This window comes from Coturnix japonica, chromosome 3 (genome assembly GCF_054131305.1).
Source record: "Coturnix japonica strain WE chromosome 3, WE-NBRP24, whole genome shotgun sequence".
Classification (NCBI taxonomy): domain Eukaryota; kingdom Metazoa; phylum Chordata; class Aves; order Galliformes; family Phasianidae; genus Coturnix; species Coturnix japonica.
In genome coordinates, this window is record NC_140665.1 from 37,814,513 (window position 1) to 37,840,035 (window position 25,523).

The following is a 25,523-nucleotide window of genomic DNA, read 5'->3' on the forward strand; positions in this document are numbered from 1 at the left end:
CGTGTCCCCTGTGCTGCCTTCGGCTTACCTGCTCTTGGTCCCCTCTCGGTGCCATGCACACCCACCTTCTGACACCCCTGGCGTACTATAAAATCTCTAATTCAATCTCGGTTGTCACCAAACTCAAAGTAGAGCTCGGGTTACCGCCAAGCGGGCCGAGGTTTGGTTGACAAACACCCGACGAGTTGTGTAAAATAACCTCGTGGCGGTGAACGGGGGGATTGCGCCGTGCCCAGCGCGGTGCCGCCCGGTGGGCCGGGCCTTTCCCGCACCTGCGAGCCGCCGCGCTCCGGGACGCGGCTCCGCTGCGCCGTCCGTCCGCTCGCCCACCCACAGCGGCCGCCCCTCTGGCGCTGCCGGCAGCCGGGCGCGGCCCCGGGAGCGGCTCGGCGGCGGGGCCGAGCGGAGGGAGGCCCGGCCCGGCCCGGCCGGGGTGGGGCGGGATGCTCAGCGTCGCGGGGCACCATGGGAGAATCCGCCGGCACCCGGCATGGCGGAGGCGGCGGCGGCGCCGGGTGGCTGAGGGGCGGCGGGGGGCGGCCATGGTGTCGCCGGCGGCGCGGCTGGTGGGGCAGGGAGTGTGGGCGGCGCTGACCGGCGGCTGGTACCACGACCCGGAGCAAGGCGCCTTCACCAACAGCTGCCACCTCTATCTGTGGCTCTTCCTGCTGACGCTGCCGCTCGCCATGCACCTGGTGAGCACCGTGGGCTGGGGGCGCGGGGAGCGGCCTGGCGGTCGGGGCCTCGCCGCATCTCGGCCTTGCGGCAAAGGCAGAGCGCGGCCTCGGGCTCCATGTCCCCGCCGTGACCGCCCGAGGAGGCCGCGCCCCGCCGCTGGGGCGGCCCGGGGAGGTGGGGGGCTGCGGCGGCTTCTCGGAACCCCCTTTGGGGGCGGCTTCTTGTGTGCCACCCGGCCTGGTGTGACCAGCCGAGAGGGGTGAATAATGGCAGAAAGTCAAGTGGCTGAATGTCACTGGTGAGTCGCAGTGCTCCTCGTGCCATGCAGCTCACCTTGTGCTAAGCATTGCAGGTCAGTGGTTTTACTAATTGGGATTTGCTTGCCGAACTTTAATATAGAACCTGGAAGTTTGACTCGGTTTTGGTGTGCTTCCCTCTGCCTGAGGAAAGCTCGGAAGTAGTTTGCAGGAGGGGAGTAAACTCTTTGAAAGGGCTGACAATAGCAGGACATGGGGAAATGGTTTTAAGTTAAAAGAGGGAAGATTTAGGTTGGATGTTAGGGGGAAGTTCTTCACTAGGAGAGTGGTTAGGCCCTGGAACAGGCTGCCCAGGGAGGTTGTGGATGCCCCGTCCTTGGAGGTGTTCAAGACCAGGTTGGATGGGGCCCTGGGCAACCTGATCTAGTAAATGTGTATGTTTGGTGGCACTGCCAGGCAGGGGGGTTGGAACTACAAGATCCTTGAGGTCCTTTCCAACCTGGATCATTCTCTGTGTGTGTGTGATTCCTTGGTGAACTCTTCAATGGCTGGAGCTTAGCAAAAACTCTAGGCAGGTCTTTTTGCCCTACGTATGGAATTGGACTGGATGACTGGTTGACCTTTAAAGTTCCCTTCAACCTCCAATGATTCTATGGTCAGAGATGGCCCTGATTTGCAAAGAGCATTCATGAGTCTCTCTTGAATTCCAGTGAGAGGTCAGTTATGTATGTTTAAAAATCAATTAGTATGCTGTACTTTTGGCATGGATTGTTCTCAATCCCTGTAATCCCTGTCATGGAGCTCTTAAGCCAACATAACTATGTTTTCTGGTGAATAGAGTCTCTGTCCTCTGCAAGCCAACAGGAGCCTAACATGATAAGAATTGCTGCCAAAGTGACGTGCATGATTTTTAAAAAGCAGATGATGGAAAAAAAGGTGATGGTTAACTTTGTTTTCCAGAGTAAGTAGGTATATATCTGAAAGACTGTGTTGCCTTCCGGGAAATTTTTGGACTAATAGTGTTGCACAAAAGAACACCGTATTTTGAAGCAAATGTTAAATGGGAGAAATGATATAAAGGGAGAAGAAGAAAACCAGGTTTATCAGTTTGACTTTTCCCTTTCTTTCTCCTGGGCTTCGTGTTTGTCTGTTGTGATGGATGTACTCCTGTAGACTGGCTGGCTTTCTGATGAATCATCTGGTTAAATGAAGGACTTGTGTTCTTGAGCTAATGTGTCGCTATGGGAATTCTTTATCCTTGATAAGAGTAATGCATTTATGGTGCTGCCTGCTCAAGCAGTGATGTCCTCAAGTATTTGTTTTCCTGCTTTTAAGTGGGTTTTGTAAACTTTGTGGGCGACAGATATTTTTACCACTTAGAAACTTGAACCTCTTTGTTTTAATTGAAGGATTTCTTCAGGGAATTTTACTTTCAATCTCTGGCGATATTTGGAGTGGAATCAGCTTAAGCAGTCACCAGTATCTCTTGGAATGGCAAAGTCAGACCAAATTAGAGTGCTGTTACTAGAAACATTCCTTTGCTTTGGATTGTCTCAGTTACACTTCTAACAAAGTCAGAAAGTCTCCCTGAAACAGTTTGACTGGAATGAAGCGACAAACCCCATCCTGCTGCTTTTAGATTTTTCACACTGGCTCAGCTGAGATGTGCTGACAGTAGCATTGAGGAGCTTATAGTATCAAGTTGTTTCTGTTGTGTGGATCGAGGATTTTGTTTTCTAGCGTTGTCAGCACAGCTTACTCTGCTACTAATTGTTCCCCTGTGAACTTCACCATTCCTGAAAATGCAGTTCAGTTTAGTCTTTTTCATTTATCCTTTGTAGCAGCAGATATGCTATTAAAAATATACATTGAAAACTATTTGGAACATCGTTGCTACTAAAAGTCAACTTTTAATATTGTTATTTTATAAACTTGCCATGGCAGATCTCGTAACAGATTATGGTTTTTTGTGAGTCCTTGAGATAACTTAGTGATTGTTTCTTCTTTCTTTTGCTGGACAGGAAGCTCTTGAGTTGAACGTTAGGTCTTCAAGTCATACCATGATAAATACAGCATGGCAATATAAGGGTGTGGGCACATAAACAAATTACTCAGAGGTAAACTGTGATAAAGCTGGCAGTGTGTCAGCTGCTTCCAGTCCCAGCTGACCACACTTTAACCTAATTTCTCCTTCTGTAACAGTAAGGATATGTGTATCACTGGAATGGATAGATAAACTATGCTGCTCTTACCATATTTATTAGGAGATAGAATGAACTCTTGAAGCTGAGTTTACACCCCTGGGATTTGCTGCCTGTTTTTCCATGTTCTACAATGTGTTAGGGACATCTCTTAGACATTAATTCAGCTTAAGGAACTTTAGCATATATATCTTTGGCTTCAGTGCTATGGTATATCCCAGTCTTTCTTCCCAGAAACCCCAGGCAGATGTTCTGTCTGCACAGGCAGACCAACCCTGCTGCATCAGCAGGAAGCTAAGTAGCATTTCAAACACATGAATCTGAGTGTCTGCCTGTGGCCCACAGTGTTCTGATATTGGAAGCTACTGGCCTGCTCCGAGCAGGTGTTCTATTAAAATTAGGTGACAAGTTGCTAAAGAGTTAAAAAGTTCTTCAGCAGCGGGGCTGGAGAGTTGATGAGCAAACAGCCACATGGTGTGATTATAAAACCTAATTTCTGTAGGAAACAAGGCTAATAATAACTCTAGTACAGCAAAAGTGATCCTATCATATAATTCCTCAGTGGTCTGTAATTTAATTTCCCCTAGCTCAGGCAAATTTTTGTAGCTTTCACATATCCGTACCTGGGAACACCAGCTGCACTCAGATGACACTTCTACCCTTATGCAAGGGGCCTGTTTCTGAAAGTCCAAGGCTTTCCATCCCCGCCTTCATCTTTCTCCTAATTCCTTGTATGGGTAAGCTGCAGCTTCTTCTGTGTAGCTTCTTCCAAGATCCAGAACATTAAGAATATGCTGCTCTTCAGTTGTTCAGTTCAACAATTCAGCAGTTGTTCAGGTTGGATATCAGGAAAAGGTTCTTCACCAGAGGGTGGTTGGGGCCTGGGACATGTTCCCCAGGGCAGTGGTCGCAGCTCCAAGCTGTGAGAAATAGGAGTTCTGATTTCTGGGTGGTTCTGTGTGGAGGCAGGAGTTGGGTCCCTTCCATCTCAAGGCATTCTTTGATTCTATATGAATCAGAATAGTCCTAAGAAAGAATTTACCTGGAAAGCTAAATGCAGCAGAGGAGTAGCAACCCATTTGCTGCTGATAACGCAGAGATGATTCAGCATGCTCATTTTAACATCAAGATAAACATGGTGGCTTGTTTTAGAGATGAAGTGAATGTACTTCATACCCTTCCTTATCTGTGTGGGTGCAGTGTGGTTCATTTCTGACTTTGAAATGATTTTTAAATTCAAATGATCCCTGATCTCCGAAGCTGGTATTTAAAATTATAGATTTAGGGCATGAAATTAGATCTCTCTGCAACCGAATAAAAACTTCATGTAAGGATGTTTTGTGACCATAGATATGAAGATTTTGGCCCTTCAAATGTAACTGAAAGCATTTATTATGAATCTTTCTTTACAGTAAGGAAGTATTTACATAGGAGAGTGCTGTTCCTTCACAGACATGACGTACCAATGTCTGTGTTTGAACTACAATTCATTGTAATGACTAAGAGACCCGGTGCCCATCCCAAATCAGCAGACACAGACAGCTGCAAATTAATGATTATGAACTTCAGAAAAAAAGCGTTCTAAGAAGCTGCCTCTGTCCAAATGCATTACATTTGTTTGTTTTGACTGATCATGATTATTATTATTTTTTAATTCTTCAGCAGTAGAGGCAATAGGAGATGTTGTGAAATGTTAGAAAAAGGCAATGAAACTGCAGCATTTTAGTGTTTTTAGCATTACTCTCGTAGCTGAGAAATGGTAAGATGGCAGTTTTTCAAAAGGAGTTTCTTGTTTGTGGATAATTTATCTTTTGTTTTGTGGCTGATAATGCAGGAAAAGCTGTGTTGTCCTGGGAGTGGAGAATTTTCATAGAATCATAGAATGGCTTGGGTTGGAAGGGACCTTGAAGACCATATGGTTCCACCTCTGTGCTGTGGGCAGAGCTGCCACCCAGCAGCTCAGGCTGCCCAGGGCCCCATCCAACCTGCCCTTGAATGGGGCACCCACGGCTTTTCTGGGCAGCTGTGCCATGGCCTCAGCACCCTCAGAGAGAGGAATTTCTTCCTCATGTTTAATGTTAACCATCCCACTTTTACTTTAAAGCCATTTCCCCTTATCCTATTCCTACCAGACCATGTAAAAGAATTGGCCTCCCTCCTGTTTATAAGCTCCCTTCAAGTACTGGAAGGGTTGTTTTGAGAGCGTTCTAACAATGTTTGTTGATTGTGATCTTTTACTGGCTTTGTGGATACGTTAACAAAAGAAACTCTCCATAGCTAATCAAAAGAAGAATAAATGGTTGGAAATTTGAGCAAATCTTTAGAACTTTCTGATGAGTAGAACTCAACATTTCTGTATGGAGGTACAGTACTTCTTGTGTCTGTAAAACTCAGTAGAGCTACAAATAACAGACAATTAGAAATAATAAAAAAGTATTGAAATTGTCTTTAAATAGCACCATCTTCTTATAATAAACTTGTATGAATGTCTGTATTATTCCTTTCTATAGGCTTGTCCAGCAAATGCAGTTACGGCTTTTGCATACTGCAGCTTAGTGACAGTGTTCTTCACGGCTATTAAGGTGATCAGTTACCGTCTGCACCTTATGTTTGATAAAGGTGAAGCAATTCAACAACAGGTCCCAAGAAAAAATGGAAGGCAGTGTAAAGATGCAGAGGTCCCCAAAGAAAACACGGTTCTTCAGCCTTCAAATCATAGGTAAGCCTCGCATTATGCGTTGCTGGTATATTGTATATTACTGATAAGTTTGCACTGTCCTGTGCAGCAGAAATACCCATTGACAGCAAGAAACCTCCTACAATTTTGTGGGGAATGACATTTCTAAAACCCATATCAGTGCTTTTATTCTCAGTGGTTCTTGCATGCTTGTGATGCAGCAGGCAGAGCTGCACCTGGTTTTGGGATGGGGCAGCCACCTGAAGGGAAGAGACCTGTCTGGGAGGGACTAAAAGATCATAGGGAAAACCTGGGTGTTTTTAAAGAAGTGTTAAAGGCTGAAGGAAGAACAGAGGTTTTTACTGGTTTTGATCAAAAGATAAAGAATATTTTGGCTAGCTGGCTGATGGATTTTAAACAGGCCTTGGTGTGTTGGTTGAACAAGTTTCTGAAGTCAGCTTATTACAGAAAAAATTGTGTGAAGGTGACTGAGACCCGCCTCCCCCCCCCCCCCCCACCTCTGGAGAAATAATGTTATAGCATGTTGATTCTTAATAGTACATCTTGTCCAAGAATATTTGCTTACGTCCGTGGGAAGCCTATGTCTAAGAAGAGTAGTGAATAGCTGAATGTATCCACCAAGGAAATGATTAACGAGCTGACTGTAATGTATGCTTCTTTTAATTAAGTCAAAGGGAACAACTTCACTTTTCATGGTCTAATGATTATACGGATAGACATTATGCATTGCATTTCAAATGATTGTTTGATGGGAGGTAAGTAAATAACTTGGTTCCTTTTCTCTCTTTTCAGCAATAAGATTGGGGATAATGGTGTAATTGGTGAGACCAACCAAAATGGCTCTACCCCAACAATACACAGCAGTTCGAGGATAGAAGCTCTCCACTCACAGAGCTCATCTGGGGCAGCGGTTAGTATGCTTTTTGGTAATAACGTTTTCACTTTTTTTCAATGTATTCTTATCACATGGAATTTCAGTCAGATGCTGATGACTGGAAGCAGGTCTGCTTCAAGTTGAAATGATACTCTGTGTAACTACTGCTGTTGCTCAGCCTTGGCCTTATCTCACAAGTATAATTTTACAAAGCTGAACCTGCAGGAGATAATTCTGTAAGTCTTGAGAGATGTCTGTCTGCTCTATAGATACCAAATGACTTGAAAATCTTGCTGAGGACAGCTAGTTTTCAAGGCTGCTTTCAGAGAAAGAAGTTAATGCAGTCAGAGAGTTTCTCATTCCCTGAGAAGGAGTCAGCTCCTGAAGCATTAGTAACTTATTTTTTGTGTAACTGGACTTATGGTTATAAAATAACAGTTCAATATTTAAAGAAAACATAACTTCTAGATTTAAATCAGGTTTTATCTACAGAAGGTTGAAAATACATAGATTCCACACTATTGGCTATGCTTTCTAAATCACTTAGTGTATGAAGTGATGAAAGTGATGTTTGTAGATGTTATTTAAGAAAGAGATATTCATGAGAAGTTTGAAGAACAAAGATGAGTCACAGCCTGAACCACTGATTGATCACCTGAGGCAAGCTCTGAGTCAGGCACAGGTGAAGGCAATTCAGCTGTGTGATGAGTGGGTGGAGCCTGAGTGCAGCTCTCCTAGACCCCATTTAAGGGCTGACCCCCACTAGGGAAAGATCTCTTTCTGGTGATGGCTCCTGTTGGAGTTTTCTACTGTGAGCCTAGGACATGGGTGAGCATTTCATTAATCTTTGATTATCTCTTTCCCCTGCGATAATATTTCAAATTATACAACCTGTAAAATGCCAGCCTAACCATGCCACTGTGCTAACTGTTCGTTTGTTGATTGTACAAAAGTGTACAAAAATTAGGAAACAGAATGAATGTTATCTGTGTAATTTTAAGCTGCTCCCCAAGTATACTGTGATAACATCTTTAATTATGTGATCCCATACTATTCTTTCTACAGGACTCCTGCCTCATTCAGTGCAGAGGATGGTTAGTGATCTCTGAATAAGTAGCTATTTGATACTTCATTGTCTTCATTTTTTTTCCCCTTTTGTGTCCTTATTTACTTCAAACTATTGAGTCAAAAGTATTTCCTCTTTTCCTGGAGTGTTTCTACCTTTTTGTAGCATCTGTATGATTCACAGACATTAACAATTTTTCTTTTATGAGAAAAATATTTTCCACCTTGTTTCTGTCCTAGTCCCCAATATTCTGGTATTTGTCCAGTCAACAAACTAATTTTTTTCCCAGGAAACTTGTCTGAGTCTCCCATTTCTGAACATGTAGATTGAGCCTAATCAAACCCAATATCCTCTTCCTGCTGCCAGGCTATCACTATGAGATTGTAAAATGGAATAATTATTTCCTCTTAATTTTGGTGCATGTCAGCCTGAGGTGATCCATGTTATTTTTTCCCAGTAACTTTTTGCTAGTTCTCCATTCTGGTTCTTGTTCCTAAAATGTTTCTCTGCAGTACTGTGTAGCTCAGGGCTCTTCACTGCATAACAGATGCTGACCTGCTGATGAGAATCCAGAAAAGGGCCACTGGCAGTAATGACTGGGATTGGATGTATGAGGGCAGGCAGATCTATGTAAGACTAGAAGAATGTAGAGTCTTCACCTTCCTAATGAAGGATATTGGGGAGGACTGAGCACACTCAGAGGGTACAAAGTGAAAGACTAAGAGACAGTGAACAAAAGTTTTATTTTTTTATTTTTTTAACTGGAAGTGTGGTCAAATACTGGAAGCGATTGTCCAAAGTGGCTGTGAAATCTCCATTCATGGAGATATTCAAAGCTCTACTGGAGATGGCTCTGAGCAACCTGCTCTAACTGTGTCTGCCTTGAGTGTGTGTGTGTAGGGGGAAAGGCTTTGGGCTAAATGACCTCTGTAATTTCCTTGCAATCTGAATGATTGTAGGATAACTGAATGGCTTTCTCCTCTAGCTCTTCATGGAGAAATTGCTACCAAGGACTGGAGACCAAACTTTTTCAGCTACTTGTTTTTAAATCACTAAAATGAGAAGTGGAAAAGATGAATGTATTCTACTCCTAAACTATTTTAAGAAGGTCTGGGTCAGGCACTGCAGAATGTTTTCAAAAATAAAATCTTCACTTTTCTTTCTCCCCAGATATAACACACACAATTGCAATGATGCATTTTGGAGCATGTCTGTTCTATAACCATCTCCATCACCCACCCTTTGCATTTTGTGGGAGATACACATCCAAATTTCAATGGTGTTTACCAAATACTATTTCTTTTCTTCCAACATAATTTAATACATAGCCTTACCAATTTTGTGTGGTTTTTGTTTTTAGGACCTGCCAACACGGGAAACTATTGAAGATCTTAAAGGTATCTTAAAGGCATTATAATCCCCTTTGAATTTTTATTTCATCCTTATTTGCCATAAACAAAATTATAAATAAATAAAGACACAGAAGACCCTGCAGCATGATCTGTCATGCTTCATGTTAGCATCTGAATGGAAAAGCTCAAGGTAACAAAATCTCAAGGGAATTCTCACAGAAGCTTTCTGTCAGCTGAGCTGTTTGGACCACAGCCTTTTGGTGAGAATACCAAGTAGCTTTCCCCATTTTTGATATAGAGAGATTAAAGAGTTTTTCTCCCATGCTGTTGGGATGCTCTGTGTCTCTGGGATCCATTAAAAGAGGAAGCCAGTGTTCAGGTAACATCTTAAAGCCCTTAAACGTCTTCTGACTGCAGACTTCTTTACGGTTTTTGCTAACTAACGATTTTACCTTGATAATGTAAAGTCATCCTGTTTGTGAAACCTAATTTATGTTATGTCTTTTGATAGGGGTTACAGTATTAGAAGACCAGTCTGTACCACCAGTTTCATCTACCTCACCTGGTATTAAAGGAGATGTATTACCAGTTTCCTTAGCCTCTGCTTCAGGCTCTACAACATCAGCAATAGTGACAAAACCAGCTGCTGTGGAAACGCTTTCTGGAACTGGAGTAAATCAAAGCGGAGAGGAGGAGCAACGTGGATCACAAGTTATTCACATGGACAAAGATATAGCTAAAAATTTATCTAATATCTCTTCATTGCAAGGTGATGTTTTAAGAACTGGAGTTTCTTTGGAACCGTGGGACAGTGAAAATTCAGTTACTTCAGACCATTCGAGTAATCTGAGAAGTCACAAAAGAGAGAAATTAGCAGATGGCTCACTGCAGGCAAGCTTTACCAGTAACTGCCCACAGTGCAGTGCTTTTGCAACCAAAGATCCTGAGCTTGTGGAAAGTTCTTGCAGTGCTGATAGTACCAATGAAGACCTTGACTGCTCGGATAGTGAGACTGCTGTTGCAATTGTTGACAACTCTCTTCCTGGAGACCAACTGTGTGAACCCATTAAAATTGTCATCACAATGAGCAGCACACCAAACAGCGCCCTCAGTGACCTAGCAGACTCTGTCCATCTGAGGGCTCTGGGTACCGAGCGAACAAGCTCAGCTCTTGAGTCTGGTATAGTCACAGCAGATTGGCAAAGTCAGCAGACCAATGAACAGCTCAGAATTCCTGTTATAACTTTTGATTTGTCTGATGACAGCAAAGGTAATGACTGTCCAGAAATTAGTGAAAGTGAAAGAACTCCAGAAATGTTGAGGACAGATCTGTCATCCAACCATTGCTCTGGCTATGAGTCTGGTGATGCAGTAAAAGAACAGAGCAATCCAGTAAATGCCCATTCAGAAACAAACACTTATTCAGATCCAAATCAGAAGAATGCTTCTGAAAATGTCCAAAATGTGGGTTTGAATTCAAAAGAAGAACTACAGAGCCTCGATCCTCAATCCTGTAGAACTGCTCATGAAAAGAGGCACATGCGGGTGCTGAGTGTAGACAGTGGGACAGATGTGCTTTTAAGTAAGAATTCTGTGGAAATGTCTGACAAAGAGAAGACGTTACCAACTTCTAAATCTGATCTAGAAGCTAAAGAAGGACAGGTGCCCAATGAGTCTAATTTTCTAGAGTTTGTCTCCCTTCTGGAATCCATTAATACCTCAAAGATGAAGGCATCTAATCAGTCTACTGTCAAAACAGAGGTTACAAAAGAAAACATCTCTGCTGGAGGTATGATGCATGATTTACAACTTTTGGAATAAGAAAGTTGAGATTAGTTATGTTGTTTATAGCAGCTTGCCCTGAGATCCGCAGTAGAGTGAATACAGAAACAAGAACTGGTTTTGTTATTAATCAGTGGAAGGCTGGGCTTGGTTGGAACGGGGTAATTTCATGAAAGTGTGTCAGCTGAAGTTTCTGTTGTTTTCTTAAAGACACCTTTGGAAAAAGCTAATGTTAACCTCAGTAGGTGTTTAGTATTTAGTGTTTAATGTTCTGTGCCAGAATACCTTGCATCTGACAGTCCTGGACTGTGGAAAAATCAAAAAGAATTCTTAAAAATCTTGTGTGAAAGCTTTGGACTTTCTCTTACAAGGTGCATGTTGAAGAGTCATCTGTGTGTGTCTGATTAAGTAGCAAGCTGGATTTGTCACTAGTGGGGGCAAAACTTCTAGCTAACTCACGTGTGTGTGGTGTTCCTCATCTTTCTCTACAGATATCTGTTGTTTTATAGTTAAAAATAAAGCAAGCACATCCCTAGTGTGTTTCTCGGTAGGTAAGAGTTTTGATATTTAGTTGCTGAAGGTGAAAATATTTGGGCTTAATGGAAGGAAATTTGTCAGTGGGGTTTATTGAAAACCTTAGATATTTTAGTGGAAAATAGTATCTTTCTATACATTTTTCCATTTTATAAAAAGAGTTATCTTTAAAAAGAAAGGGGGGAGGGGAGGGAAGCCTCCCTCAGTTCATTTTCAAACCTGTATGAAATCCAGTTTGTCATTCTCACATAGGAATACCTGGTTTTATCCAACATTTTCCTTGCTGTTACCAAGTTCTGACCCTTTTCTATTAGGAAGGAGCATTATTTATAATATCTTTAGCAACTGTGTAAAGAAGACTAGAAGGCCTGTTTTGTGAGGGTGCTAGATGAGGTACAGTAGAGCTGTGTGGAGTGTGGAAGTACTTGCTGAGTGATTCGGGCCAAAGTAAAATGAGACAGCCTATATTCTCTTCCAAGATGTTCTCTAAACTTTAGATGCTATAATAGATGGTTCTAAGGCAGCCTTAGAGGAAGCAAACTAAATGCCTGTTTTGCATTGAACTTGGGGAACTTTCTGATGCCCAGCAGTACAGCTTCTCTCCATGTCAAAACAGCATTCTTTTCCATAGGTTGGCTCTCAGACATTTGTTTACCTCACTCCTCCCCTCTATAAAACTTTCAGTATGTGGGAAACACACTGGTGATTTCAGAACGTCGCCTTTATAGAAGTAAATGGCTTTTGGAAGAATGCCTTGAGTAATATGAAATGGGAAGACTGCCTCTGTAAAGGAAAGCAATGGCTAATCAGAATATATCAAGTTATCCATGAATTCCATGATGACACAGAAAACAAACTTGATTCGTGTATGTATGGTTATTAGATTTTAGATCTGGCAAACTAAATTCTTTTTATTCAAACCTAAAGGTCTTGAGAAACATAAGGATTTAACACCTTTCTTCAAACCAATTTGGTATTTGAAGTGGCCAAATGTGCGTTCCTTACCTTTCCATTCCCTTAACTCCAGTGCCTGACAAATGTTTAGACTTAATATGTGTGCAGCTAGGCTGTCCTGTGCATTTCTAGGGCATGTTGAGCTGTTTCAGGCCCAGCAAGTGTCCTCCTGGATAGGAGTGTGATACTGCAGTGGATTCTGTCACCGTGTGGTGTCTGTAGACCTTGTATTGGCTCTGCAGGGAAAAGGCTACTCAGCCCAAACTTCTTAAGCTGGGGAGATGTAGTTCAAAGACAATTGCTATTTACAGCAAGTAGGCTTTATTTATTTTCCTGCCTAGTCAGAATGTACTCTTTGCTAAAATATATTACTGTCATTACTGGCAGCTTCCCTGCAGTAAGATTTGATTTTAGGAATGAGAAAGCCTCTAATTTGTTTATAGCCTTGCAATTACAAATGTGCTTTTAACAAAAGAGCGTTTTAAAGCAGATCTGAATAAACATTTATTCCTGCTTTAAAGTGGTTTGTTCAAAAAGAAATATAATAGAAGGGAGGCAAAAGGCAAAGCTACGCACCCGTTGTTTTGAGGGAGGAGGTTGTTTGTCTTCTTGTTTCTTTATTCTTTTGACCTTGTAAACCACTTAATTGGCAGAAGATAATAACAAATGTCTAGTCCAAAGGAGCATGAAATGCATCTCACGAAGGTGTTCACTGGGAAATGTGAAAAACTTGGCAGGTTCCTGGAAGGCTGTTTATTTGGAGCTGCAGGGAAGAAGGCTGATGTTTTGCATAATTTGGAGAAGGCAGGAAAACTTGTGAATCAGAACAGTCTTGAAAGTGAGTGAGTGAATGTCGTAGATGGTTCTTTGTTTGATGTGTGCACCCTCCACACGCTTTTGAATTGTGTGGAAACAGAAGTTGCATCATCTTCACCCAGCAAACCTTTTGCCAGTAGGCAGCTCAGTAAAACATAGTACAAGAAAATAAAAGCGTTCTTAATGCTGGCAGGGATGCCAGATTTGATGTGTTAAGTACAGGATGCAAAAAAGCCAGCTCTTAAAAGCTGCTGCTGTTCTGTTGACATAGTATCTCTTCTATGTCGTGAGAAAGTACCACTGGAACTTGCTAAAAATGACTTCTGGGCCACTGTCCTTCCAGTTCTGAATCAATTTTTCACCGCCCTCATAATGAAAGCCTATGGAAGGGCAACTGCAAATTTTCTGTACCCTTTGTAGGGAAAGCTGGCCTTATGGGTCTGCTTTGGGTCCTCCTGCCCTGCTGAGAGCTGCACACCTGATGTGTGCAGGATAAGGGCCCATGTCACCTCTGCTGCAAGTGACTTGAAATCTGGGACAGTGTTATCACCAGGGGACAAAGCCAGCTGTGGGAGTGGTGGGGACCTGCATGGCAGAACCTGAACAGGGGCCATCTGCCCTGAATTGAGATGTTTTTCAGGCTCTTTTTAGAAAAGGCACTCATCATTCTGGTCAGTGCATAAACCACAACCTTGAGTGAGTTCTTTTGGATCCCTAGCAATTACACTGCTCCTATAAAAAGCTAAGATGTACTTAAGTGGATATTTTTAGACGACTCAGTTTTTCCCCCCCATGTTTAAGAAAGAGAGCTACAGACTGCTTTATAATCAAGGGGCAGAGGAATGTTGTGCATCAAGCCATCAGTCCCAACAACAGCTACAATATAAGGCTGGGGCAGGGGAGCAGGTAAGAGGCACCTGGAACACCAAGCCACTTCAGATGGCGGGCTGGGGAGCTCACTTTGCTCAGTGTGACGCATAGTCTGTAAACAGGTTTCACAGGCTGTGACCTAAAAATTTCAGACTTTTTAAGTGGTGTTAGTGTGTTCAAGGACAAGGCTGACACCTGTAAAGAAATTATGGAGCTATTTCAGAGGTTGATGTTCTGACATTGTTAGCTTTAATGATTCAGTTACTTACCTGAGACCTCAAAAACCATGGTTTTATTCCCAGCTCTGTTACTGGCCTTGTTGATTATTTTGAGCAAGTCACTTCTGTGCTTAAGTCTCCCTGTCCTGTAACAGGCACAGTGAGTACCAGTAGCTTTTTCTGCTGCTTCAGGATTAATCTGGTAATCCTGATTAATGGATAATCCTATGAGTTTCTTCACTGCCTGAAGTAAACCTTTATAGCAATTTGTGGACTGCATCAGATTTGCTGACCATTGCTGATGCTTGGGGGTGGCCAGCTTTACTACTGTGTTTTTGTTGTTTTTTTTTTTATTGTTGTTTAAAACATATTTCTAGCATAGTAGGCAAATGTGAATTGTGGATAAAGTACATAAACTTCATTGGTATCCAACATTTTGGCTTGCTTGGGCTGCATATGAAGTATATAGTATAGCTGATGTTTAGAATTAACAAAACTACTTTTAAAAATGTTTTTTAATTACAACATAGGAAAGGACAACAAAAATATAAAACAAGCAGGTTGGACTCATGCGAGGTTCTTCTAAAGCTGAAAGGATGAAGGAAGGTTTGGGAATGTTGATTAAATTGTCTGGTTTTAGTCTTTGTAATATGTTATCCACAGATATGAAGGGGAGATATCATTAGTTGGAGAGCTATTTCATCTAAGTACTGACAAGAGCAGAGTGACTTAAGTTATTTCTGCAACCAAGCAGGGAACAAATGCAGTTCAAAGTGAAACTTTCTATTTTGGAGCTTAGTGTTGTGGGAAGAAGTAGGTTCTGCAACAGCAATTAAAGAACAGACGAGGCTTGGGCTTAATTAGCTTAATTCTGCTTGACCAGATTTCAAAACAGATGGTGTTTGAAATTATGACAACAGTGGCATTTTAACTTGCAAGATTGAGTTGTGGAGATTGGAATGGGGATATGCACGTAAAAGACAAGGGAAAAACATCTGGAAGACAGGAGAAAGGGCACGAAACGATAAAAAAAAATGTGCTGAATAAATTTTACTGAGCAAGGAAATTTTATTAAAATTACCTAATAAAATTTAAGGAGGTGTTAAAACAGAGGCTTCAAATTTAAATAGTTGTTTTATTTTGATTACTGTGTTTACAAAGGCTGTACCCTTCAAACTGGAAAGCTGCCGTCAAACTCTTCCCAGTGGCCTTGGTAAGGATTTTACCAGGATATATGTTATGTTCAACCAAAATATAAGACATGCATACAGTCTTCCAGCTAGATACCTAGGTGGAAGGACTCTTCTTCACCACCCTTCCCCAGGCATGATGTAGCTATAGAATTGTAGAATATCCCTAGCTGGAAGAGGCCCACAAGAGTCATTGAACTCCTGGATCCACCCAGCATCACCTGAAATCCACACCCTCTGTCTGAGAGTGATGGTCAAACACTGTCTGAGCTCCAGCACTCGGGGCTGTGCCCACTGCCCTGTGGTGCAGACCCTGTCCCCAGCCCCCACTGCCCCTCCCCTGGCACAGCTCCATGCCGTTCCCTCGGGCCTTATTGCTGTCACACAGAGCAGAGCTCAGCGCTGCTTCTCTGCTCCCTGTGAGGAGCTGCAGCCACCATGAAACCTCCCCTCAGCTCTTCTGCTCTGGGCTGACCACACCTAGGGGACTCCTCAATACTACCTGCCCTCCAGATCTTTCACCATCTTTGCAGCCTCCCTTTGGACACTCTAGTAGTTCTCTGTTCTTTTTGTACTGTGGTGCCCAGAACTGTGTGCAGTACCATTGTGATGGATTTTGGTACTTGAGATGTGGTGCATAGCTTCCAGATCTGCAACTGAGGTGTTTGCTGAGCCTGGGGCTTCTGCTGGCCCAGCTACAAGTACACCAGAGCTATGGAACAGTTATGCTGGCTTCATGTCTTGCCAAAGGCCATAGTGAATGTGCAGCTGTGCTATGTGTTATGCTTTTACTCTTCTTTTGGTTGTGGTGAGTGTTTTTCCTGGTAACTTAATGTTAAGCTTTGCAAGGAAACATTTTGGTGATGTGGAGCTGGTTATGCAGCCTGGCAGGACACTCCTTGTCTAGACATCCCTATCTCTCTTTAAATTCTGAAGGTGTAATTCACTTGGAAGAAATAAGTGCTTATGAAAACTAGTCAAAACCCATAGGGCCTATCTGTCCAGTGCTGGAAGTACTCATTACTGAGGTGCTGACTGATTGGCATATGAAGCCTGTAAGAAGCGGGACTGTTTATGTTTTTACTATCATGACTCTTTACTACTGCAGGAAAAAAGTCTGAAAGGCTTGTGGTTTGGAATGAGGAAGAGAGTCATTTTCTGAAACCACTAGATAATCAAATTAGAAAAATCTTTTTGTTTCAACCCTAGAGCCAGTTTTGGGCAATGTGAGACCAATTAGATTTTACAACCATGGTTTCTGATCTCTATCAGTTATTAATGCTTGAACAGCCCAAACCTTTGGCAAGATGATTTTGATGAGACGTCTGTGGCTTCTGGTAGTTGCATGATTTAGAGGATGCTGCAGTAGTTCATGGTTAAATAAGATAAAGGTGATGCTTAAGATGATGTTAAAATCGTTAAATAAGAAAGAAAGAAAAGCCCACCAACCTGTTTTTTTTTTGTTTTTTTTGGTTTTTTTTTTCCCTCGTTTGTTTTAATAAGAGAAAGTAATTCTGGAAGGCCTGTTAAAATTTGTCTCCCTGTATGACAGACACAAAGCTTTTCCCTAAACCAGGCTTATACTCACTGTACTGCACAAGAAGCCAAAGTCCTGTGTGCTCCACAGGAAATCCCTTAGAGGTTTCCTTTAGAAAAGGAAAATCTTAGAGAAGATCTTAGAGATTTATTTTAGAGATGCAAGACCTGGAACATTTTCAGTGTTCTAATGACATTTTAAATTTTTTTTTTCAGCAGGAGCCAAATGAGCTGCTGTTTCAAGCAAGAGTTATGTTGTGTTTTTATTTCTACTGCTCCTTCAGCCCTGTCTAGTTAGGCTTGTGGTTGTGGTCTGTGGCCTTGGTGACGTTCTTCTCATTTGGTACTGCCTGTTTTGCATTGCGCTAAGGGCCAAGACCTGCTGGGGTCAAAATGTGGTGGTACACTTGAAGTTGTTCTTATTCTTCTGAATTTTACTTTTCTTAATAAAAAGAATTGAGTAGGCAATATTTTCAGAGAGAAGGGATTTTACGATTGTGCAGTGAGGCTGAGGAATTTGTGCAGGTGTCTGAGCCTTTAAGATTCTCAAGGGTTATGTCTTGTGAATTGAAACTGGTGTGGAGGTGTCCTAATTCCTAAGGGCAGGTAGGTTTATAGAAGGAAAATGTTGATAGAGCAGCTGGTATGGCTGGAAAATATCTCAGATGGTCAGAAAGATCTGTGCATCCAAAAGCCTGCCTGCTCTCTTGAATGGTATCCATTGGCCCAAGGAAAGATAGTACTTTTCTCTCTGGAAAGCTTGAACCTGTTTTATCCTTAGATTGTCTTAGCTATGATAACACTGATTCTTGACTGGGAATTCTTGCAGGTAGAGGTGGTAATTCTTTTGAAAGGAAATGCAATTTAGCAAAGGAATTTCTGTGATTTTTTTTCTTTTTTTCCTTGATGATTATATTTCTTAGGCACTTAAGCAATAGATATTGCAAGAAGTCTGGGTAAGTACATATCCATATGCCTTGCTAAGTGTAAGATGCACAGAATCTACGGACCGCGCTGCAGCACCTCTAGCAGCACTTTTTTCTTAAATATTTAGTTGTGTGACAACTTCTGGTGATGATGAAGCCAATATTTATTGCACTTTAGAATCCTGCAGTGGTGCTGCAAAATGTTTTACTCTTCAGTGTGAGAATAAATAACTAAAAGAGACCATCACCTGAATTTTTTTGTATATAGAAATAAATGATATACCATTTACATATAACTTGAAATAGGTGATATAAATTGGCATAGTCAGTGTAGTAGAAACAGAACAAGTCCATTGTGTGTATTTTAGAATCTGTAATTCAGTATTTTCCAAACATAAGGAAAGCTACTGTGAAATTGTTTAGCTTGTTTTTTTCTGTACTGCATCAGGAGTGTGACTGGTAATGAAGAGAAGCTGAGTAGCTATGTAGTTTCCATTGCAAATTCCAGCCTTAATTCCTTTGAAGATTCTTCCCTTCTTTTTGTAAAAGGGAGTAAGTGTAAAAGAATGTGAGGCAGTGCTGCTGCTTATCTGCTGTCAGTCAGTACTCATAGCTAGGAAACAAGTTGTGGTCTGACCAGAAGGCAGACTCTGATTGCAATGGATCAGGGAAGACTTCCTCTGGATGAAAAGAAGGAAAGCAGAAATTCCCACTTGTGTCCTTTGTATCATGCAGCCTGTTCTTGAAAAAATGCATTCACTTAGCCTTATCAGGTCAGAATATCTCCTCATCCAACATTCTCTGTAAGTTGTTTAAACATTATTATATAAATTCATGTTAATGTTGTTCATAAAACTAGTGTTTGCTGTTGTGTTTTAGCTTTTAGTTGAGGTATTTTTGCGCAGTTGTAACGAACAACGTTCTTAATAGTCCTATGTGGAGAGTGGCACTACTTCACTGCCCTGTTTTCCAGATAGCCAGACGACAGAGAGAAAAGAAGAAGTGATGGGAACAGAAAAGCACCGTGAGCAACTTCCTAAGCAGGAAAGATCAGATGTACAAAGCCAAGATCGTGCTAGTACTAGTCCAGTGCTACCAGAGTCTGCCAAATTTACAGCACTGTAAGGCCAGTTTACTTTACAGTTTTGTACTTCAAAGATATGATGTAATCTGTTTTGTTTCATTGAGTAGAAATGACATAAACTTTTAATTAACCTCTCTTTCTTTCTGTTTTATTGAGAACAAGAAAAAAGTTCCTCATAGTAGTTTTGAAACGTTTTTGTGTCAAGTTACCAGGGCAGCAGGCAAAGGCAGATAATCTACCGAGTAACTTCTCAGCAAGACAGTTCTGTCTTGCAAGTAATAAGTGGACCTGAGGCGTCTGTACAAGATGAGCTATCCGTGGATGCAATGCATGTGTTCATAGATGAAAATGGTGAGTTTCTATAGGTGGAATAATTGCAATGTGTGAAGAAATTTCTGTAGAAAATTTTAGTCTTCCTAAGAGGATGCTTCTCATCTTGCCTGTTATGGATTGCATGTTTTCTGTGTGCTTGGAAGAAGATGGCTTAGTCATATCAGTAAATGCACTCTCAGATCAGCAGTAACTAGAGTGTTCAAAATGCAGCCACACGATGTGAAGTTTGTGCACCGCCATACGTACCAGAAGTTTATCTTCCAAATGTCATCCTCAAGAAGTGCAGGCACAGAGCCTTTGAGCTGGGAGGGGAGGGCAAAACCTTCCTCCTCTTTACTGTTGTCTTCTTCAGCTGAGTTTGAATTGGTGCTGGCTCAGGCTTAACTCTCTCTGATGACATTGTGGTTACTTTTGTTGAGAGCCCTGGTCTGCCTCCTCTTTCAAGTGAGTTAACTAGTGAAGTGGTCTTAAGCCTATGCTTGGAGCAGGATTTCTCCACAGCTATTACTAGAGATTGAAGCTGTAACTTGTGTGATGGTGGTTTGTTTGAACTCTGCATGGAGCCCTGTGAGGTCCTGGCCAACACCTTTGAATTGCAGCCACTACACTTTCCCTTAAAGCTGCCTTCAAAACCAGTGTGAATGAGTATTCATGGCAGCTGGGATCCTAATCCCAGTGTTGTTTTGTTTTTCTGCTGATTCCTCCAGGCCTTGCTCACAGCCCTGCAGTTCCTTGTGTGCAGTGAGGCTGAGAGCAGCAGAATAGCATTGCCTCAGGCTTGAGTTTAACAGTCTCTTCATTTCTTCCTGATATGCAAAGGGAGAGTGCAGTGCCTTTGGTTTTAGCAGATTTTATTTTTTCACTGTTTTTACCTTTTCACCTCACCTTCTTGAGAAGAAAATTTCTTCTACAGTGAGCTTATATTAATGGATGGTCTTTCCATTTACCTTGTGTGCATTTAAATGATGGTGGAGTCCATAAGCCTCTTATGAATGTTTCTATGAATGCTGTTTTGATTTGCTTTCTCTTTGCTATCATGGATTCTTGTGCTTATGGAAAAAGAGGTCAAAATTTCACTTGAATTTGTCTCATTTTCTGTAAAGTTTTCAGTTATTTAAATGTTAATTTGCTTAGTGAAATTTAAGACAAATCTAATTTGCAAACTGAAAGCTGGTTTATATTTATACATGTACCTAATATTTTTTGGGTAAATTTGTTTGCAAAACAAATGATTATATCATGTAACTGACTTATTTTATATATATATTTTCTGAAGGGGAAATTAGATCCTGTTATTTAAAGGCTGGCTGTCAGAAGGAAGGAAATTTTCGACATCAACTATCAAACTGTGATTGTATTTCAAATGCGCAGTAAGTAAACCCTTATTTTTAGAAACTGAGTTTTCATTGCTGGATGCTATGAAGCAGATTTGAAAGATGTGTGTGAAAGAAAAGCACTGGAGAATAGATGTATTAACCTATTCTAAAGATGTCAAATTATGCATTTTTGTTCTGTACTAGAACAGCTATTGCTTTATAAGAATATTGGTGTGGAAAAGTGCAAATCAAAACCAGAACTAGCCAGTGTGATTTCCATTACTATCTGGGAATAGCCGAAGTCAAGTGTGGCAATATAAATGAGATTTGTGAATAAAATAAAGCGAGACTGTTACCAGATATTCTCTCAACCTTATTGTTTTACTTATTTCTCTTACCTGTTGGGTCCTATCAGTATCAGCTACTGACACCACTTCCTCTGAATTCAAGCAGCAGAGCCATTTAACTTTCATGGAATGTCTAATGGTAATTTGCCACTCTGAAAAAGATATCTGAACAATTTTCTCTTTTAAGGTCTTTTCAGAGTGATTGCACAAATCCCAGGCTTGCTACTGTGGTTTCTGCTGTCTGATGTGATATTATGTTATGCATGTTTGTAAAAAGAATTTTAATTAATCATAAGTATTTTTATTGAGTTATATGTTTTCCATATTGTTATAGAGTGTTAGCAAGAGTTAGGGGATGAGAGGGTTCATTGAATTAATAATAAATATTGTTCTTAAGGTTTTTGCCTTTCGGTGGAGACTTTTGACAACCTCAGGAATATGTTAACAGTGTGCTAGTATTGTAGATAAAATGCTGTCATTAGGTAAATGAGAGTAATGCTCTTTATTTTCAGTGGATGAAGAAAAAAATATCTGAGTTCATCTGAAATGTTTTTGTTTCTTCAGCAAAATGGGAAAACAACCCATGGTAGAGTCTAGTTTCAATCAAATATCTTGGTTAAGAGTTATGTAACTCCTGTAACTTTTTTCTTCCCCTCTACCTAGCACAGAGTAATGCCCTCCCATCCCCTTCATCTAACTATGAACTGAATCTGTCCTAAATGCATAAATAGTTTCAGGTCTCCTGACAGCTTTCAGTTAACCTGTTTTTATCAAAAAAGGACAATCTTCCTTCTGTAGCATGCAGTCCTTCTAAATCTGTCCATCTATGGACATCTGTGTCATCTGTGGTCTTGCTGTACTACATTAAATGTGGGTCTTTAGTTTGTGGTTTGCAGATGTCTAGAAATGTGTACTGTATATAAAGGAGTCTGTTAAGTGTCATTAGTAAAAGCTAGTTCAGATGTTCTCTGCAGCTGTTTACATACATTTAACTTAGAAAGATCAGTACCTTTGTTGGAAATCTTTGAATAGAGGTGGTGGTTCAGACTGTAACAGAACAAACCAGCAAAGATCAGTGGCTTCCTACTGGTTTACTGTTTTTGTATAGGAACAGGAATGCAGAACACATGAGCTTTTCCAAGAACAGAAGAGTAATGAAGGAAAGTACAAAGCATAAATTCATGTTAAAAAAAAAAACCAAAACCAAAAAAACTGGGAAGTAGGACCAGGAAACATGAAGCACGCCCAAAGCTGAGTTTTGCAAGAGCAGTTTGTAATATCATTAGATCAGAGAGATAAATTATAATTGTTGTTCAACTGGCAGTTTGTAGCATCAGTGCATAGACTGAAGGGTAGTTCGGGGTGGAAAGGGTTTTCATTTTCAGTTGTTCACCATCAAGTAAGCTTGTATTTAAATGGTACTGAATGCCTATAGCCTACTAAAAATAGAGGAAAACTCTTATTGTCTTCCTTAAAAATGGCTCCGGAATGAGGCATCTCTCCTTCCCCATTCCCTCCTACTTCCACCAGTAGGTGTGTGCAGCACTTAACATCAGCTTAGTTTCTTGTCCATAGTTAAAGGTAAGCCAAATAGTCACAGTTCTCAGATAAAGTTGTTTTCATTATAGAAGAAAAAGGCAAGTACACAGACTAAAGCAAAGCACAAGGCATAATCATTTTTTGCTTCAGTTAGTCTTTATGTCTATGTGGAGAGCTCTCCAGAGACATTACTCAAGGGTAGGGCCTCCTTTGACAGAGATGTTTGTTAAGTTTAAGTGATAATATTGCATTCCCCACATCAGGTAGCAAGTCATGTCTTGAGCTGTCATTGTGAAGGTTAGGAGGACTTCCTGGTATAACTTACATACCTCATATGCTTGTCTGTCACATTGTTCATTGTGTTGTGAAAGAAGTCTGTACCAACAGGAGATGCTACTGTTATGAAAGGGTGGTTGAGAATAGACATGAAACACAACTCTGTCACATCCTTAGCTTATCTCCAGACCCATCAGAAAGTTAAACTAAAGGTAAGACAATAACTCTGACAGTGCTTTTAGACGAGGAAAAAAAAAAGATTTGTGTATGCAAGCAATCCAAATTCAATTTTATGAGCTAAAGGGATGTGGGAGAAAATTAATGCCTGGATATGAGAGGGTTCCGTCTTCACTAAACAGCAGAACTAGAGTTCTGATCTCAGTGAGCCCAGGTTTCGGAAGCTTATGGAGAAAACAGATAACATAGATCTGCAGTAGAAGGTATAAGCTTTTAAAACATTTTTCACCCATCGTACTCTGTCTCCAGTGCTTAGATAAAGCTTCTCCTAAAGCAAAACATCAAACTGAGTTGAGCCAGCGAAGCCCAGGTGTGTGTGTCCTGTGTCCTGATGCTCTTCCTTGAGAAGACTTGGAGATGTTGGCCCAAGGTGGGTGGTGACAAGAGGTCTTTTGCTCTGGAGCTGTTGGTAGAAGCAGAAGTGCAGAGGTGCCAGCACACATGGGACTGTGGCACTTTTTGTGTAGCAGTGCAGTTCGGAAAGGGGATTTTATTAGGGAGTATGAACTGGTTGGTCCAGGTTAATTTAAGTGACATGTGAATTGGCCAAAGGTAAATACCTTTTGAATAAGTCAAGCAAATCTGGATAAAGTATTTAAGTCTATGAAGTATTTAAATATTACTTGAAAGAAGCCATTAAATAAAGCCTTGAGGCAGACTAACTAATGATTAACAATCTTAAATTCAAATTATAACTCACTATTACTGTCTATTGAATCCCACTGTTATCTGCTCCAGCAGTAAAGCCTTAACCAATATGGCATTTCACAACAGCAATTAATAGGGATTGTAATCAAAGTAATATTTCTGTGGCCTGTGAACATTTTAATCTGATCCTCTTGGCATGGCTTCTGAAATCCATTTATCACAAATAATGCGAAGTCTTAACATTACCACTTTCTCACAAAACTGGTTTGGTGTTATGATTTTTTTTCTTTGTTCTTTGCTTTTGTGTGCTTCTTGCCCTTTCTTGGTGTGGAAGGGTTAGATGGACAACCTGAAAGAATATAAATGGATTAAAATATGCCACAGAAAATACATATAAGTTTGAAGGACTAAAGCTTGCTTTCTGCAGGAGCTCCCTGACTTTGGAAACAGTATTGTTAGATGGGATTAGCTGATTTCAAATACTGTCATGACTTATTTTTGGCTTTACTCTATAGTGACATGGTCTTGAGCTTATCAGGGCTAATGTATATTCTAGTAGATATTGTAGTAGTTGGACTTATAGAAGTCGTTACCTCTGCTGTCAGTCCTGGAAACTTTCAGAGCTTCTAAACATGAAGTAGTCTTAATCATGTCTAAAATGATATCTTGGGAATTAGAATTGTTTCAAATTAGTTTCCTATTTGTGTTTCACCAGTCCAGCTTTTAAACAATTTTGATAGTTACATTTAAAGGTAATCTTTACTTTGTAATGATTGTATGTGCATACACACATGCACACACATACAGTTTTGTTTTCCCCATCTTAAACCTCACTTTGGCAGGTGCTTCTTGTTGCTGTATTTGGTAAGTTACTTAAACATTGGCAGGTAGCTAATCAATTGTCCAATTACTGTCCATGTAATGACCCTGACCGTACTTCTGACTGTTGTCTTGCCAGAAGCACCTCTTGCCAGCAGTCACTGGAATGGATTCCCTGCAGAGCTAATTGCCTCTAAATTTGATGCTCCCATTACCTTGCCAACTTATCCTCTAGCCATAAATTGCTTTGTGACAGACCTCAACATGAGAGAAAGTGCAAACTCTATTCTAAGTTCACGAATTACGTTAGAAACCACTTACAGAAAGGCCGTTTGGATCTATTTTGGACTTAGAAACTTGAAAAATCTTCTTCTAACCCATTGCATTATGTTCTTTAGCAACCTTTGTTTCCCCGTAGTGAATTTTTCATATTTCTGTGCCATGTGGCTTAGGTGTGTTGTTGGATTTTGGGATTGCAAAGGAGGACAAGGAAGTTCACATTTGTGTTGGACTGGATATAATAATATCCTTTAAAACATGAAATGAAAAAGGTGTCCAAGTTAAACCATTTTTAGAGATTTATACCTGGTTTTGGACTGGTTAGAAAGAAGTTGGAGTTAGTATTACCAATTAGAAGGCATCATTTTGATGCTTCCTTTCTGTCTGCTACTGTGTGACAGAGCAGGTGTTTCAAAGATATTTTGTTAACTACCTTGAATGTCTTTTGTAATTAAATAACTGAAGCAGTTGGATAATCATTCAAAAAGATAAATATTGGCTATCATGTTACCTAGGAATTATGTGTATAGTGGCTCATAAGTATCAGTGAAAATATAACCCCTAAAGCTACAGTAATCATAGTAGTAGCATTAATAATTTCCACATCAGTAGTGAGATCTGTCCTCACTAAGAGAGTCAGTAGTGTCATAAGACATCTATCAATGCTAGTGCATGAATTATACTGCAATTGCA

At 40.9% G+C, this 25,523-nt stretch overlaps 1 protein-coding gene across 4 annotated transcripts in view; it reads left to right on the forward strand.

Annotated features, from left to right (window-relative positions):
* The first annotated feature begins 250 nt into the window (after nt 1-250).
* Nucleotides 251-25,523, forward strand: part of PCNX2 (pecanex 2) — a 132,847-nt gene continuing 107,574 nt past the window's right edge. For 2 of the 4 annotated variants that reach the window (XM_015857877.3, XM_015857878.3), the window contains exons 1-8: nt 251-695; nt 5,647-5,855; nt 6,627-6,744; nt 9,135-9,171; nt 9,638-10,915; nt 18,926-19,073; nt 19,242-19,387; nt 20,646-20,739. In XM_015857877.3, coding sequence (XP_015713363.2) covers nt 444-695; nt 5,647-5,855; nt 6,627-6,744; nt 9,135-9,171; nt 9,638-10,915; nt 18,926-19,073; nt 19,242-19,387; nt 20,646-20,739 — 2,282 coding nt within the window. In that variant the 5' untranslated portion in view covers nt 251-443. Of the gene's footprint in view, nt 696-5,646; nt 5,856-6,626; nt 6,745-7,773; nt 7,803-9,134; nt 9,172-9,637; nt 10,916-18,925; nt 19,074-19,241; nt 19,388-20,645; nt 20,740-25,523 lie in introns of those variants that run through there. The other 2 variants (XM_085541299.1, XM_085541300.1) reach the window with 2 other exon arrangements.